Source organism: Rana temporaria, chromosome 2 (assembly GCF_905171775.1).
Source record: "Rana temporaria chromosome 2, aRanTem1.1, whole genome shotgun sequence".
In the NCBI taxonomy this organism is placed as follows: domain Eukaryota; kingdom Metazoa; phylum Chordata; class Amphibia; order Anura; family Ranidae; genus Rana; species Rana temporaria.
Window position 1 is genome coordinate 242,557,424 of NC_053490.1, and position 16,752 is coordinate 242,574,175.

Sequence of the window (16,752 nt, forward strand, 5' to 3'; positions counted from 1 at the left end):
TACACGGACTATTTAGTGTAATATTTATTTATATATATTTTTTATTTATCTAATTCATTGTTATTCACACTTTTTTATTGTGTTTTATATTTATGTGTCACAGCAATGTGAGATACGTTGCGCAGAATCACTTTCACTATTTTATTCAAAAAGTAAAACATATTTGGGCTTATTTTCTAAAGGCAAATCCACTTTGCACTACAAGTGTAACATGCACTTGGAAGTGCAGTCACTGTAGATCTGAGGGGGACATGCAAGGAAAATAAAGAACAGCATTTTAGCTTGCACATGATTGGATGAAAAAATCAGCAGAGCTTCCCCTCATTTCAGATATACCCCTCAGATCTACAGCGACTGCAATTCCAAGTGCACTTTCGTAAATAACCCCCATTGTGTTTTTTTTTTTTTTTTTTTTTTTTTTTTTTCAAAATTGTCACTCCTTTTTTTTTTTTTTGTTTATAGCGCAAAAAAATAAACTGCAGAGGTGATCAAATACCTCAAAAATAAAGCTCTAATTATGGAGAGAAAAAAAAGTTTTAAAAATGTAATTTAGGTACAGCGTAGTATGACCACGAAATTGTCATTCAAAAAATGTTAAACCGCTGAAAATTGGCCTGGGCAGGAAGGGTGTGCCCTGTATTGAAGTGGTTAAATTGAGCAAAATGTACCATTTCAATATGTCTCAAAAAAAGTTGCGATGGTACCATGTTTACCACGGTGTATCATTCCCTCTTCTTGTAACAACACTCTGTAAACATCTAGAAACTGATGAGACCAGTAGCTGGAGCTTTTGGAGAAAAGGGTTGTCCCGTTCTTGGCCGATATAGGATTCTAACTTCTCAATAGTCCTGGGTCTTCTATGTTGTATTTTTTTGTTTCAAGATGCGACAAATATTTTCAATTGGTGAAAGGTCTGGACTGTAGGCAGGCCAGTTAAGCACCCTGGCTCTTCTACTATGATGCCATGCTGTTGTCATAGATGCAGTATGTGTTTTGGCATTGTCAGGCTAAAATATGCAAGATCTTCCTTGAAAAAGATGTCTGGATGGGCACATATGATGCTCTAAACCTGGAAATATTTTGCAGCACTGATGGTGCCTTTCCACATGTGCAAGCCGCCCATTCTGTATGTACTAATGTACCCCCATACCATCAGAGATGCAGACTTTTGAACTGAGCTCTGATACCAAGACAGAAGAAGGTCCCTGTCCTCTTTAGGCCGCAGGACAACGCAGCACCCATGGTTGCCAAAAAGAATGTCGCATATCGATTCGTCTGACCACAGAACAGTTTTCCACTTTGCAAAAGACCATTTTAAAGATGGCAGTATTTCTGGAACATGTTCAGATATGGCTGCTTTTTTGCATGATAGAACTTCATTTTTCATTTTTGGATGGCACAGAGGAACATGTGGCTATTATTATAAATGTATTTTTTCTTATCAATAATTTTTTGCTCAGATCAGTTTACACATAAAGGTGTGTGCTATGTGTATTGTATTTCATCGAAGTGTGTTGCAAACTATGAGACGTGGACCACTAATGGTGTAAAGAAGCTACTTATCCCTTTTTCTGACCCACATGACTCCTAGTTACTATTTTTGGTCTTGATGGTAAGCAAAAAATGTAGTAGCTCATAGTGACCAATCAAGAATATTCGTCCACCCTTGGGCCGAAGTCCCTGGCATTTCTGAACAGCTGTAAGTGACGAAGATTGTGTGCAGGAATTTGTGACTCTCCCACAATGAGCTCTAAGATTAACTCAATAAGAGGGTCTCCACCCAGGCAAGTATGATACGGATCCAGTCTCTAAAGCAAGCAAATAATGGTTTTTGTTTCCATTCCTGGGCAAATCACATTTATATATTACAGGTACTTCTATAGTGCCATCAATTTACGCAGTGCTTTACATATATATTATACATTCACATCAGTCTCTGCCTTCAAGGAGCTTACAATCTAAGGTCCCTAACTCGCATTCATACATAGACATACTAGGGCCAATAAACCTACCAGCATGTCTTTGGAGTGTGGGAGGAAACCAGAGTACCAGAGAAAACTCACGCAGGCACAGGGAGAACTCCAGGCAGGTAGTGTCATAGTTGGGAGCGGACTGATGACCCTACTGCTCCTAGGCGGAAGTGCCAACCACTATGCTACCCCAATGCAATGCCTGTGCGCTGCAATTGCACCGAATCCAGACAAAAAAAAGGGCAGAACCCCCTTTTTCCCTCCTGCACTGGAATCGGATCGTATGGGTGTTCACACCCATGCAATCCAATTCTGTCAATCGCACTGTGTTTTGTGAACAGTTTTGGGGTGTTAACATTGACACCCATCTGTGGTTCGCAAAACACTGTGCGATTTCAATCCGGTGCAGGAAACGCACAGGAGTCAATGCGTTTCCTGCACCGCATATGTGTGAACTGAGCCTAAAAGCTGTCAAATTTGTGGTGGAAATGCGGGGTACTCATAATATATAACATCAAGGACTTCAAAGCTTGTCACAAAATCACAAAGAAAATCCATTTAAATAAAAAAAGGATGTTTATTTATTCTTTTAATAAACAAAGGACGAATAATCAAGGAACATAGTCAAAACGTGTGTGTTTTACTGGCGCTCATTTCTTGCTGGACCTGCCCATGCAATGGTGTGCAAACCACACAGAGTTCATGCACTTTTTATTGACGCCAGTTTGAAATGTTAATTCTTTCTGTTTAACATCACTGCATTGTTTAAAGTAGACCGTCTATTGTTTCTTCAAAGTCAGTGTTTATAAATGATTACACAATGAACTCCTTATTCTTTAAGTAGACACCAGTCAAATAGTGGATTGCAGTCTTTATATTCCTGAAGGGAAGGATTATCTAGATCTCCTTTATCATTGTGTTCTTTAGATTCTAGATGTTCTGATGGAGGCCCAGTCGTCCTGACACAAACACAGCGATAGCCATCATAGCCAGCTAAATACAATTTCCTGGGAACGCCAACCCAGTCCCTCTGTATTCCACCACTAAGTGAAAGACAAATGGAAAAAAATTAATAATATTTCAACTACAAACGGGTAAAAACAATACAAATTCCAAACGGTCACTGTGCATATTGTTTTGTTTGGGTCTCTTTCACATGGACTTTCCAATCAGGTCTGTTTGTACGTTTTTTAGGCGGACCTGCACAGGCGCTCCACAGAGCGGCAACATGTCCGCTGACACCCGATCCTGTCCATGAAATCCAGACAGATGGTGACCCAAATTTCCATCCGTCTGGCAGATCAGATGAAAACAGACAGGCGGTTTGTTTTCATCCAATCTCTCCATAGGGAACAGCGGGACTCTGACAGGTCCATCGCCGCACAGTGAGCAGAGATGGACCTGTCATCAGCGGATCGATCCCCCTGCTAAGTAAAGCAGAGTCGATTGGGCGGACCGTCCATGTGAAAGCCCTTAAAGGAATTGCTCACATTTTGTTAAAAAATTATAACATATGAAATTGCTACACAAGTCATTTTGCAATGTAATGTTCTTGAAAAATACCTTTTTATTTCAATCTGCAGTTGCTGTAATTTTCTAAAGCTATTCATTTTGTATACCCTTGGTGTACAGAATGACCCTAAAATGTCATTTTCAGCTTGTGCGATTGGCTTACACCTCTCAGAAGTTTGCATTCTTTCTGGCCATTAGTGAGTCAACTAATTTCAATTGAAACCCTTTATCCAGTACTGCTATTTGAATGAATGCCAGGCATAATAAACAATGTATAATTTTATTTTTGCAAATAAAACCCACATTCACAGTTTAAAATTTCATTTGTTTGAGAGAAAAAAATAACTCAATTTTGCGCCTTGGAATTTTCTTGCCACTGTGATCAAATATAATTGAATTGAAACCACTATTAGAAAAAAAAAATTATATATATATTTTTGTTTTTTAAATGTGTTATATTTTTTTTTTTTTGGAAAAGTGTAGTTACCCCATAAATGTCTTAATAATCCTTGATTTAGCTGCATCACTGATGTATATTGCATAATGTCAAAAGCAAAAAGGGGTGAAGGCAGTGATATATTTTTAAAATGACGTGCACTTCTACTCTATGCCCCCCATTGTGCACTGCTAACCAAGCCCCCTTCTTAGATATATATTTAAAGTGGTTGTAAACCCTTACATATATCCAGTGAAATTAGTGGCCTCAGGCAATGCATAGAGATGAAACAAATCCTTCTATGTAAGTTGTACCTGTTTTTTTTTTAAGCCCCTTCTACAGCCATTCAAAGTGCAGAATTGTCTGAGCTTTCAGAAAGCAGGGGGTGGATGCTGAAATTACACTTTTTAGTGCTCAGTGAGAAAAGTTCTGATATTAGATTGGAGGCAAAGGACATCCCTCTCCCTCCACAAGGCACACAGGAACAGAGACAAGGCTGCCAATCACATGCTATGTGCTGGAACTCTCTTCCCTGTCATTTTTTTTCCTCTTGGTGTCCAGAAAGCTTGTCAGAGAGAAATGACACGCTGCTTTGAACTGAGACAAGTACACACTATTGAGGGATATACTTTGTTCATTTTTCACGCAAGAGGTTTACAACCACTTGCAATCATGTCTTGAACCTCTTTGTTTACATTCCGCCTCCAATCCTCAGTGCACCTGTGGAGTAGCGTCTATAGAATCCTATAGGACCACTCTTTTAACACGGCACTACAGGCTCTGCATTAGACTGCATGAACTGTCTAAGGTCCAGAGTCAATGGGCTTTTGTTTTGCATCAAAACAGCGTCTCTCCACACAAGTATGGAAGAAGGTTATGGCAAAGAAGAGCAATACAAGTATATTGTACCTGAAGGCAAGCTACAATTTCCCATCAACACAAGCCCCATCTACTGCCTTGGCTCCCCTCTGCTGGGTGCAGAGACTACTTACTGAAGTAAAGTGAACACAATTTACTCTACAAATTAGGTACATGCAAACTTGCCAAATAAGTGATCTGAACTGAAAGTACAGGTAACATTCCATGTAAACCTGTACCAAGAGAGTGCTTGCTTTAGGCCAGTACTGAAGCAAAGAGGACGTCTATTAAACCACAGAAAACACAAGCGAGAAAATAAATTGTTCTCATCCTGTCCTTATAGTTATCTGACATGTCATGTCTAAACCAGTTCTATGGGATGCAGGTCACATACATTCTTTAAGGTTTATTATCAGACAGACTTGTACTTATTCTTACCTGTGCTTAGAACACCATACTTTAGTGACACCAGCACTAAATTCGGAATTACAGGGTGGAAATTGTTTATTCTCCTCTTGCCTCTGCTCTTTCAGCTTTAATCCAATATCAATGATTCCTAGTGCATCCTCCAATGCCTTTGTGGGATTTCCTTGCTCATCATAAAACCTCCCTATGAGTTTCCCTAAAAGAAAAATATTCCTATAAGGATATCTCTTGTTGAACATGTATAGCAGAGCTCAGAATTGGAAACTTGTGGCTTTCCAGGTATTGTAGAAATAGGATTCCCAGTTCTAGCCATGCAACATCTGAAAAGCCACACAGTGAATAGCTCTACATTAGAGGGCCCTATGGTCAGGTGAAAACCTACCGACTGGAGTATAATTCTTCTGATAGAAGTTATACCAGTTGTGGAGGTGCAGCATCTGTGTGGGTGACAGTTCCGACACATTGTCTACAAGGCCTTGCTCTGCGAAGTCCCCAGTTACATAAGCACGCGATGCATCTCTTGCTGTTAAAAAATAAATAAAAAAAGGCATATAGTTAGGTAAAAGGAACTAAAACGCAAGGAAATGGATCATACAAGTGCCACTTTTATCTATTGTAATGTACTTTTCCCAATTTCTGACTTATTTCTACCTTTAAGCGTATTTCCACATTTGCAGTCATATTTGAGAAAATCCCACTATATTCATCTTCCTATTCACAAAGCATACCTCAAAACGTGTTTTAACCACTTCACGCAAAATCACGTACCCGTATGTCATTTTGTTGAAGTGGTTATACCGGGGTGATGCCTGCAGCCAGAGGCATCACCCCGGTACCGTTTTTTAGAGCTGGCGGTCGGCTTTCAAGTAATAACTTTCTGACACGCCATTCAAGAGCATCAAACAAAGTGCAATTCAGAGGGACTACTTGTAAAGTTGGAGCTAATGTAGGAGCAAAAGCCGCATAAGCCAACTTAACCTCAGGGTTTTATGTTATACTTACCTCCACTGTGCAGTTCGTTTTGCACATAGTGGTCCCGATCCACGTCTTCTGGGGTCCCTCTGCGGCTGTCTCTGGTCCTCCCCGCAAGAACTCCACACATTCACGCAAGCTCCCTCGCATTGTGTGGAGTCCTTGCGGGTGGGCTCCTGTGATACAGCAAGTGGCCACAGCCGCTCACTGTATCACTCAGCCCCACCCCTTGGCGCGCCACATCATTGGATGTGATTGGCAGCAGTGCCAGCCAATGGCTGCGCTGCTTTCAATCCATCCACTCTAGCCAATCAACAGCCAGGCTGAGCAGCGAAGAGGATGTCTGGGCCGAGCGCGGGACTTTCGAGGGGTAAGGAAAGTATAACGGAGGGCCAGTGTAGTTGGAAGTTGTTTCACCTTAATGCATAGAATTTTACTTTTACAACCTCTTTAAGGGGGCTATTGCTGAATGCAACTAAGGGCTCATTCACAAGTGCAGCTGGCACTGCTGCTCCCCTGAAAAGCGTTTTTTTTTAGTGCATTTAACAGGTGGGGAAGGAGGTGATAAATTACCTCCTCACTATCTTATTTAAACCCATGATTGCTGTGCAATGCAAGCAATTGCGTAACGGTAGTACGGCAATCGGGTGTGGTGACACTGTGTCCGGTGATCTTTGACATGCCCCATGATGTTCAGGTAGATCTCCACCTCTTTAAGGTTGCCTACCCCTGAACTAAAGGGTCAATATACAAAACATTTGTGCAAGCTGAAAGAAAGTTCACAGTATGTTTTAAAATTGATTCATCGGCTCCATCTAGTGACCAAAATGTGGTATATTTTCTTAGGTACAGTAAAACCTTGGTTTACAAGCATAATTACATCAAGAAATATACTTGTAATCCAAAGCACTTGTCCTATACTGCATTTTGACAACTAGAGGTCGCTGATGATACAGGAATTATTTGATTTGAAAAAATATAGTTTATAAGTTTAATTCAGCTTGCACAAATGCTTTTGACATTTATGTAACAAATGTTTTATAAGTCGACCTCTGAGTAACATCCAAGATTGGGATCACAGCCTTAAAGTATACAACTTCAAAAACAAGTCAACACTAGCAGCTCCCATGTTTCTTTCCTCACATTTTATAAATATACCTGTTACAATCCCGCGGTGATCTAAAAGAGGTTATCATTAGTAAAACTGCATGTACCACGATATCACTAAATAGTATACCACAATAGATTAGAGTTCTGGGCAACCAAAGTCATATACAAATATTTTCCTGTAAAAGTCACTCTTGGCTTGTGTTGGGGGGGGGGGGGGGGGGGGTACGTTATCTGTAGTCACTCTATAAATGGCCTCTTTTTTTCACTGTGTCTGGGAGGTATAGCTGGAGTGTACTGCCACCCATAGCAATGAATGGTTGTATGTGGGTACATGGTGTACATAAAACCAATCTCCATGTTTCATTTCACTTTAATATTATATTAACCCCAGAAGCAAACATTTATTATATTGTAGATGCACCCCTTTGTTTGCTTTCATCCGACCCTTGGGGCACTATTTCCTTTACTGACACCGACGAAGGGGCAAAATTCCTACCAGTGATGGGTCACAGTTCCTTCCAATGATACCAACAATAGGGTATAATTGCTTCCAATGGTACCAACAATGGGATGAAATTCCTCCCAATGGCACCAACAATGGGGAACAATTGCTCCCAATGGTACCAACAATGGGATGAAATTCCTCCCAATGGTACCAACAATGGGACCCAATGATGGCACAATTTCCAGTTGATGACACAAAAGTTGGGGCACAGTTACTCTCTTTGACACCAAAGATGGGGGATTGTTTACTCCAGCTGATGCTGGGACATTTTCTACTACCAAAGTCTGAGGGACAGTAAACTGGCACTTTGTTTAGAAAGTTTGGAGACCTCTTATCCAAAGTGTAAGCACTCTAATGCAGCAGTGCTACTGGCCAGATCACTAAGTGAAGACAGAGGGATATTACATTTTTGGCTTCGGGATTAACACCGCTTTAAAGTGGAACTTCACTCTCCCAATTAACATTTTTTAACCACTTGCTTACTGGGCACATAAACCCCCTTCGTGCCCAGGCGAAATTTCAGCTTCCGGCACTGCGTCGCTTTAACTGACAATTGCGCGGTCGTGCGACGTGGCTCCCAAACAAAATTGGCGTCCTTTTTTCCCCACAAATAGAGCTTTATTTTGGTGGTATTTGATCACCTCTGCGGTTTTTATTTTTTGCGCTATAAACAAAAAAAGAGCGACAATTTAAAAAAATATATATATTTTTTTTACTTGTTGCTATAATAAATATCCCAATTTTTTTAAAAAAAACGATTTTTTTTCTCAGTTAAGGCCGATATTTTTTTTTTACAAAAATATGTCGAAAAATACGTAACAAAAACGCAATAAGCGACTGGTTTGCGCAAAAGTTATAGTGCCTACAAAATAGGGGATAGATTTGTTTTTTTTTTTTTTTTTTTTTTTTTTTTACTTGTAATGGCGGTGATTTGCGTTTTTTTTTTTTGTCAGGGCTGCGATATTGCGACAGACGTATTGGACACTTTGACACAATTTTGGGACCATTCACATTTATACAGCGATCAGTGCTATAAAAATGCACTAATTACTGTATAAATGTGACTGGCAGTGAAGGGGTTAACACTAGGGGGTGAGGAAGGGGTTAAATGTATTCCCTCATTGTGTTCTTACTGTGTGGGGGGAGGGGACTGACTGGGGGAGGTGACCGATGCTGTGTCCCTATGTAAAGGGACACAGATCGGTTTCCTCTCTCCCTCACAGCACGTGGAGATCTGTGTTTACACACAGAGCTCCACGTCCTGCTGTGTTACCGACGATCGCAAGTGTCTGGCGGACATCGCGGCCGCCAAGCACTCGCATCGGCTCCCGAGCGATGCGCCGGGCACGTTGTTTCCCCGCTGCGCGCCCCCAGCGGCGCGCACAGGGAACAACAACAGCAGGACGTCCATGGACGTCCACCCGGCACTTGAGAGCTGCGCTGTGGACGTCTTTCGACCATAGCGCGGATCTCAAGTGGTTAAAGCCTCGTACACACGATCGGTCCATCCGATGAGAACGGTCTGATGGACCGTTTTCATAGGTTAACCGATGAAGCTGACTGATGGTCAGTCGTGCCTACACACCATTGGTTAAAAAAACGATTGTGTGAGAACGCGGTGACGTAAAACACAACGACGTGCTGAAAAAAACGAAGTTCAATGCTTCCAAGCATGCATCGACTTGATTCTGAGCATGTGTTTTTTTTTCTATCTGTTCGGTATCCATCTGTTGAATTTAAAACAAGATTGCTTTTTTTTAACCGATGGATAAATAACTGATGGGGCCCACACACGATCGGTTTGGTCCGATGAAAACGGTCCATCAGACCGTTCTCATCGGTTTGACCGATAGTGTGTACGCGGCATAATCCTTATGCTGTTAGTATTAGTAAATAGATAGGAAAGTGTAAAAAAAACTGTGCTAAGTGTCCCCAAACAACAAAAAGCAGCAGCTCTGCTGCAAGATACATACAGTCAAAACACAGTAAAAAGGGAGAAAGAGCTGCGCTGAACCATACACCTAAATGTAAAAAATACAATAACTTTAAAGTTTGTAGTAGCCATGAACACCACTATATGGAAAAAAAGTGAAAAAATGTGCATCACTTTTAAGTCCTTTCGTGATGCTATTAAAAACCAACTACCATTTAATAAGAAAAAGTAATGCGCTTACATAAGGGGGTGGGGGGGAGCATGTGTAAAAATCCATCTGGCTAGTATAAATGCCAGTCATACCGAGATCGTAACAGTGTGCCCCAAGACGACGTCATATTGTGACAAAACATGTTGGGAGTAGGATAGGCATTTATACTAGCTGGTCGGCTTTTTACACATGCTCTTTTATGTGCTCCTTTTTTAAGTGCATTACCTTTTCTAATTAGTGGTAGTTGGTTTTTACATTATGGTGAGTTTTCTTTTTCTAAGTTATTATTCTGAGCTTACCTATTATAAAAGAGATTGGTTCCATTGGATCCATACAAGCACTCAGACCATCTGCCCTGCTCCACTACAGGGGAAGCTTTTTAGATATGAGCTGTCACTTGACTTCCCCTCTGCAGATAAAAGCCTGGGGTGGGTAATAAACCACAAGCTCTAGACCGCTTGCTATCTGGTAATCATTCATTCTGTGTGGTGGAGGGATTTTTCACGTTATGTTGTGAATTAATAGTATCATGAGAGGACTTAAAGCGGTTGTAAACCCATCGATGTAACACTTAAAAAAACTGTTAACATTCCCGGCATGCCGGGAATGCTAACTGCACATTGGTTGTGCTCTCAACCAAACTGTCAAACCATCCAATGGCTGGTGTCATAACTGATCACATGTGCAGCTTCATGGCAGTTGAAGATTGAACAAAGGCCAAGATGGCAGCTTCCTTGGCTGAAAAAGATAGGAGGGTTTACAACCGCTTTAAAAGTGATGCACTTTTTATCACATAGTGGTGATCATGTCTACTAAGTTAAAGTTATTGTATTTTTAGGTGTATGGTTTAGCACAGCTCTCTGCTTTTTTTATCAGATAGGAAAGTGTATCATATTTACTAGGGTTGTCTCGATACCACTTTTTTAGGACTGATACTTTTTTCAAGTACTCGCCGATACCGAAAGTTTTTTTTAAATGTGTCCCCAAATGCAGCCATGTCCCCCCACATATGCAGCCATGTCCCCCCACATATTCAGCCATGTCTCCCCACATATGCCGCGTATAGACACTCCCCCTTGCTCGGGATTGGACGGGTGATCTGCACTGTGATAGACAGATCACCCGTCCAATCCCGAGCAAGGCGGGGAACAGACAGCTATTCAAATGAAAGCTGTAATGTTCCCCGCACGCTGATTAAATAGGCGGCGGGGGCGTTATAGTATGCGGCGTGGCGGGGGGTATAGTATCGGATCTAGCATCAAGGGCATTTGCGGGAGTGCAATTGCTCCCGCAAATGCTCAGTATCGGTCCCGATACCGATACTGGTATCGGTATCGGGACAACCCTAATATTTACTTGTTTTAAACCGTTTTTTAATTTCTTCAGTTACTTCCTGGAATCCATCTACTCTTAGCTCAAGCATGCATGTAGAAGTGTGTATTTAGATGAGACAACCCCTCCCCCTCCTGAAGACTACATTACATCCTAGGAGTCTTTAGGAGGGGGAGGGGTTGTGTCATTTAAAGCGGGAGTTCACCCGAAAAAAAAATTTAACCTTAGAATGATGCTCATTTTGTCTAGGGGAATCGGGTAGTTTTTTTTAAATCGAAGCAGTACTTACCGTTTTAGAGAGCGATCTCCGCCGCTTCCGGGTATGGTCTTCGGGACTGGGCGTTCCTATTTGATTGACAGGCTTCCGAACGGTCGCCATACATCGCGTCACGAGTAGCCGAACGTCGGTGCGGCTCTATATGGCGCCTGCGCACCGGCGTTCGGCTACTTTCGGAAAATCGTGACGCGATAGATGCGACCGTCGGAAGCCTGTCAATCAAATAGGAACGCCCAGTCTCACAGCCCATACCCGGAAGCGGCGGGGAAGATCGCTCTCTAAAACGGTAAGTACTGCTTCGATTTTAAAAAAACTAGCCGATTCCGCTTCACAAAATGAGCATCAATCTAATGTTAAAAATTAACTTTTCGGGTGAACCTCCACTTTAAGTACACTCTTCTACATGCATGCTTGAGCTAAGAGCAGATGGATTCCAGGAAGTAAATGCTACATAAATCATTTGCCCTTAGTCAAGACGGCCATGGCCAGAACTGCTAAGCAGTTTGTTTTTCAGAGTGATTCCTTAACAAAATAAAGGATGGATGGATGGATGGATGGGAGAGTTTGCTTTGAATATTAAAAATGAATTGAATTGTGTTTTTGGTTTGTGGTGCTCAAATGCAGTGTAATATTAGGACATGCTGCGTCCAAAGAAATGCACTGTAGTGACCCTCCAACTGCCAAGTCACTATGCCACAACTGCATGTGCTTTGGCGTGGCGTGGTGTCGGTACTGCTGTTTAATTATTTTAAATGCAGCCGTGAAAGAAAGCATCATGGCTGTGGCATGGGTACAGCCCTAAGTGGTTGCAATTTTGCATCTAGGTGGATGGTCAGTGGGTGGTAAAACAATGGCAGACGAGCATGATTTTTAGGACCCCCCACCATGTGAATGAGCCCTAGGATGTGTGTTCTGAATATGAACATTTCCCCATATAAGGGCTACAGCTACCTTAGTTTGGGGGTATTCAGAGTCAGACCCTTCCACAAATCTACCCTTGATCCAATCTGGAGAGCACAAATCTAACAGGAAAGTGATGACCTCCATGTATGTGAGTGGTGGTACGGTGCATTGAATGACACGCGAGTGGTGGTACGGTGCATTGAATGACACGCGAGTGGTGGTACGGTGCATTGAATGACACGCGAGTGGTGGTACGGTGCATTGAATGACACGCGAGTGATGGTACTGTGCATTGAATGACATGTGAGTGATGGTACGGTGCATTGAATGACATGTGAGTGATGGTATGGTGCATTGAATGACACGCGAGTGGTGGTACGGTGCATTGAATGACACGCGAGTGGTGGTACGGTGCATTGAATGACACGCGAGTGGTGGTACGGTGCATTGAATGACACATGAGTGGTGGTACTGTGCATTGAATGACACGTGAGTGGCAGTACGGTGCATTGAATGACATGTGAGTGATGGTACGGTGCATTGAATGACATGTGAGTGATGGTACGGTGCATTGAATGACACGTGAATGAGCCCCCTGGTACCTGCAAAGAAGCTGTAGGACCCCCCAGGCCCATAGTGCTTGCTTCCCTTGTACACATCGAAGACTTGTCCCAGCACAGCCAGGTATAGCCCAGGACTGGCCGCTCTCCCATCATAGCTGGACAGCTCCTCTTTACTCATCAGCCTTCCCCCGCTCACCATACATTGCTCACACCATAGAGAGCTCAGACCGGGGACATCGGCCAGAAACCTCACGTCTGTCCGTACAAGTAACACTGCTGCCACACACAGCGCAGCGGCTGCCAGGTACCCGAGCATGGGAACTTATACCACCAAATCAATGGCGCCGCAAGATCTCTACAAAACACCGGTGTGTTGTCATATTCTGCGGCTCCTTCCGGGTTCTGCAAGCCGAGAGTCACTACACGCTACATGCTAGAGAGTGCTGCCACCTAGAGGAAAAGCCGGACATTACAGCCTTCTGCATAAGCACGCTTTGCATGCTGTACACCGATCACTATGGAGCCGCCATTCTCAGTGGTTTTGTGGAATCCCAGAATTCTTCAGAAGTTGCTTGACAGAGATCTTGGTGCCTGCATAGTTCTGGGTCCAGCGCCACTCTGCAGAGCCAGCAGCATGCTACAAATAAATGTTTGTATGGGTGGTATTCCTACCAGCACTGTAAGAAGGGGATTCTTTCCACTAGCCACCAATGTAAGGGACCTTGTTCTCACTGACCTCTGAGGGATTCATTTTAGAAGAGGTTCCCTGAAAAAGAAATGTTATTTCTATGGGGTGAAGAGGTTGTGAAATGCTGCTATGGACCAAGGGTCTGTGGATTCCTAGAGTTCTTTCAGAGTAGCCAGTACCATCAGCAGGGCCGTTTGAAGGAATTTGGGGGCCCCCCTGTAGGCTGCCGCTGTAGTGTGGCCGAGCTCCTCTTCCTCCTGTCAGTCCGGTGTTCTATCATTATGGGTCCCCAGTCCCCTATCAGATAGTGCCCGGGCCGGATACCGTGCGATACAGGAGATTCAGTTTCATGTATTCCCGGCCGGACTGAAAGGAAGTGTGCACTCAATGTTCACTTCCTGTCAGTCTGGCGGGGAACAGGAAACAATCTCCTGTACCGTGCGCGGTACCTGGTCGGACTGACAGGACTCCAGGAGGCAGGAAGAGGAGCTTGGCCATGCTACAGCCTGGGAAGGGGATGTTGGGGGCCCCAGGCCAGCTCTGGGCCCCAAGCAATTGTTTGTTTTGCCTGTCCTGTAGCGGCGGGCCTGACCGTCAGCACCTGAAGCCGATCTGTCCCTCGGCTCCTGCCACCGCCATCTTCGGTAAGGGAATCGGGAAGTGAAGTCTTGCAGCTTCACTTCCTGGTTCCCTACTGCGCATGCGTGAATCGCGATGCGTGATGTGATTGCTCCCTGTTGTGTTCTGGGACCTGTGTGTCTCTCAGAAGACAGCAGGGGTACTACGACGGAGGAGGCGCCAGATGTGGCATAGATCTATGCCCGAAATTATGAGCAAATACAGTAAAACCTTGGATTGCGAGCATAATTCGTTTTGGAAGCATGCTTCTAATCCAAAGCACTTGTATATTAAAGCAAATTTTCCCATAAGAAATAATGGAAACTCAAATGATTTGTTCCACAACCGTTTATTCATAAGTCCTCATTCTATAGTCCATATAAAAAGATAAAAAAAAAGTGAAGCGTTAAAATTCCATACAAAGTTAAATCAATAAAAAGACTATAAAGCATAAAAAGTCCCAGGGTGTAAAACTCAAAAGCCAGGAATGTCACCAGCAGACACACCAACAGAAAGAAAGAAATCTCCTCAGTAGTGAACAGGGTGTTTAAAAATGATTATATTAGCTGTGCATCCTTTCCTGTGCTTCCACCACCGTAGACACAAGTCGCTCACCTCAGTTTATAGACCTCTGAACTAACAGAAAGGTCATTCAAATGATCCCTTCCCAGGGTAATCATAAGATGAGGGGCTGACTTCTTGATTGATCCAATGATCGATATCCTCACTTACTCAGCAACCATAGGATACTTGTTTAAACAGTCATGATTCATGTAAAAGTCAATAAAACATATATAGTGCTCTTTGTTTTGAAAAACACAACTTTTTTATTGAATGAAAAATGTTATTTACAAGCGTAGCACTGGATCCCAGAGCTAGGATACAAAACGTGTAGCATGCATACGTAAAACCAGGAAGGTGGCTGTACTAATGTCACAGAGCCCTCCCGCACGCGTATCGTCCCTAGGGCGGGACTTCTTCAGCAAATTTTGGGGGCCCATGTGTCAGTTCCTTTATATATAACCCCCCATGGTTTGTAAATTATATAAAAAGGAACTGACACATGGGCCCCTGAAATTCGCTGAAGAAGTCTTGCCCTAGAGACGATATGTGTGTGGGAGGGCTCTGTGACGTCAGTAGAGCCACCTTCTACTGTTCACTGCACTGGTTGCTTGCGCCTGTGCCGCTTGGCGTCTAGCAACCAGTGACATCAGTCATGTCCAAGCCGCTGCTGAGAAGGAGAGCCTCAACATTCAGAGTGGAGCCTTCTTCCTCCTCTGCGCCTAGTGTGAGTGTTGGCTCTACCCACCTCCATCTTCTCCAGGCTCTGGCACGGCTTGAAGACCAGATGAAGCACTGGCTGTGTGTCACTGTGTGATGCGTCACTATGTGATGCTGCCTGCAATCCCGGAATCTGGATCCCGCTCATCTGTATTGCTTCTCCATGGGATCCCCTTCCCACATAAGAGCACCAAAGTATATGAATAAAAGTAAGTACAAAAAATTAATCATGATGTAAAATCGCAGAATACAGGTTGTATGGCATTATTTATAAATAAAAAAAATGCTGCCCTTTTAGTATTGACATTTTTGTCTTGTCCAATCTTAACCACTTCAACCCTGGAAGATTTAGCCCCTTTAACGACCAGGCCACTTTTTGTGACACTGTACCCAAATAAAATGTATGTCTTTTTTTTCCCCCCACAAATAGAGCTTTCTTTTGGTGGTATTTGATCACCTCTGCAGTTTTTTTGCGCTATAAGCAACACCTTCTTTTCTGGTAGTGCCCCTCCTGGGACAAGACTCTGGATTCGCCACTGTCTGGGGGAAAGGGAGTGCAGATGCACTAGCAGATTTATATACAAATATAACAAACTGAATGGCAAACTCCAGCCATCACCTTATAAACAGTTGTTGTTTTTTTGTGTAAGGGTTTTACGTACATAAATAAATGCTGACCATTGTCAGTACCCCTGTCAATGGTAAATGGTGTGTCTCAACCCTCTAAATGCCACATCAGCAAGAAAGCTTGTTACTTTGAAAAACAACAGACTTACTGGCTGGATCTCCAGGTAAAAATAGAGAAAAGTGCACCTAAAAAAACCAAATAAAACCACCCCATCTAAAAATTGGTAAGCTGCAATATAATGAATATTTGCTTTTGAGTTTAATACCACTTTAAAGTGGAGGTTCACCCGAAAAGTTAATTTTTAACCTTAGATGGATGCTCATTTTGTCAAGGGGAATCGGGTAGTTTTTTTAAAATTGAAGCTGTACTTACCGTTTTAGAGAGCGATCTTCTCCGCCGCTTCCGGGTATGGGCTGCAGGACTGGGCGTTCCTATTTGATTGACAGGCTTCCGTCAGTCGCATACATCGCGTCCCGATTTTCCGAAAGTAGCCGAACGTCGGTGCGCAGGCGCCGTATAGAGCCGCACC

At 43.0% G+C, this 16,752-nt stretch overlaps 1 protein-coding gene across 1 annotated transcript; it reads right to left on the reverse strand.

Moving 5' to 3' along the window:
* Positions 1-2,546: 2,546 nt before the first annotated feature.
* LOC120926605 (neuferricin) lies at positions 2,547-13,430 on the reverse strand. The gene is made up of 4 exons (XM_040336713.1): positions 13,048-13,430; positions 5,585-5,725; positions 5,215-5,398; positions 2,547-3,013 (listed from the first exon to the last, which is right to left on the reverse strand). The coding sequence occupies exons 1-4, from the start codon at positions 13,322-13,324 to the stop codon at positions 2,800-2,802; spliced, it is 816 nt and encodes a 271-aa protein (XP_040192647.1). The 5' UTR covers positions 13,325-13,430; the 3' UTR covers positions 2,547-2,799.
* Positions 13,431-16,752: the final 3,322 nt, after the last annotated feature.

What these genes read in the sequence shown, in the direction of transcription:
- LOC120926605 (XM_040336713.1), bottom strand. Translation starts at nt 13,324, where the DNA reads ATGCTCGGGTACCTGGCAGCCGCTGCGCTGTGTGTGGCAGCAGTGTTA. An exon ending in GTCCTACAGCTTCTTTGCAG is followed by an intron (nt 5,726 to 13,047) that starts GTACCAGGGGGC and finishes ATTTTTTAACAG; the next exon opens with CAAGAGATGCATCGCGTGCT. An exon ending in GAAGAATTATACTCCAGTCG is followed by an intron (nt 5,399 to 5,584) that starts GTAGGTTTTCAC and finishes TTTTTCTTTTAG; the next exon opens with GGAAACTCATAGGGAGGTTT.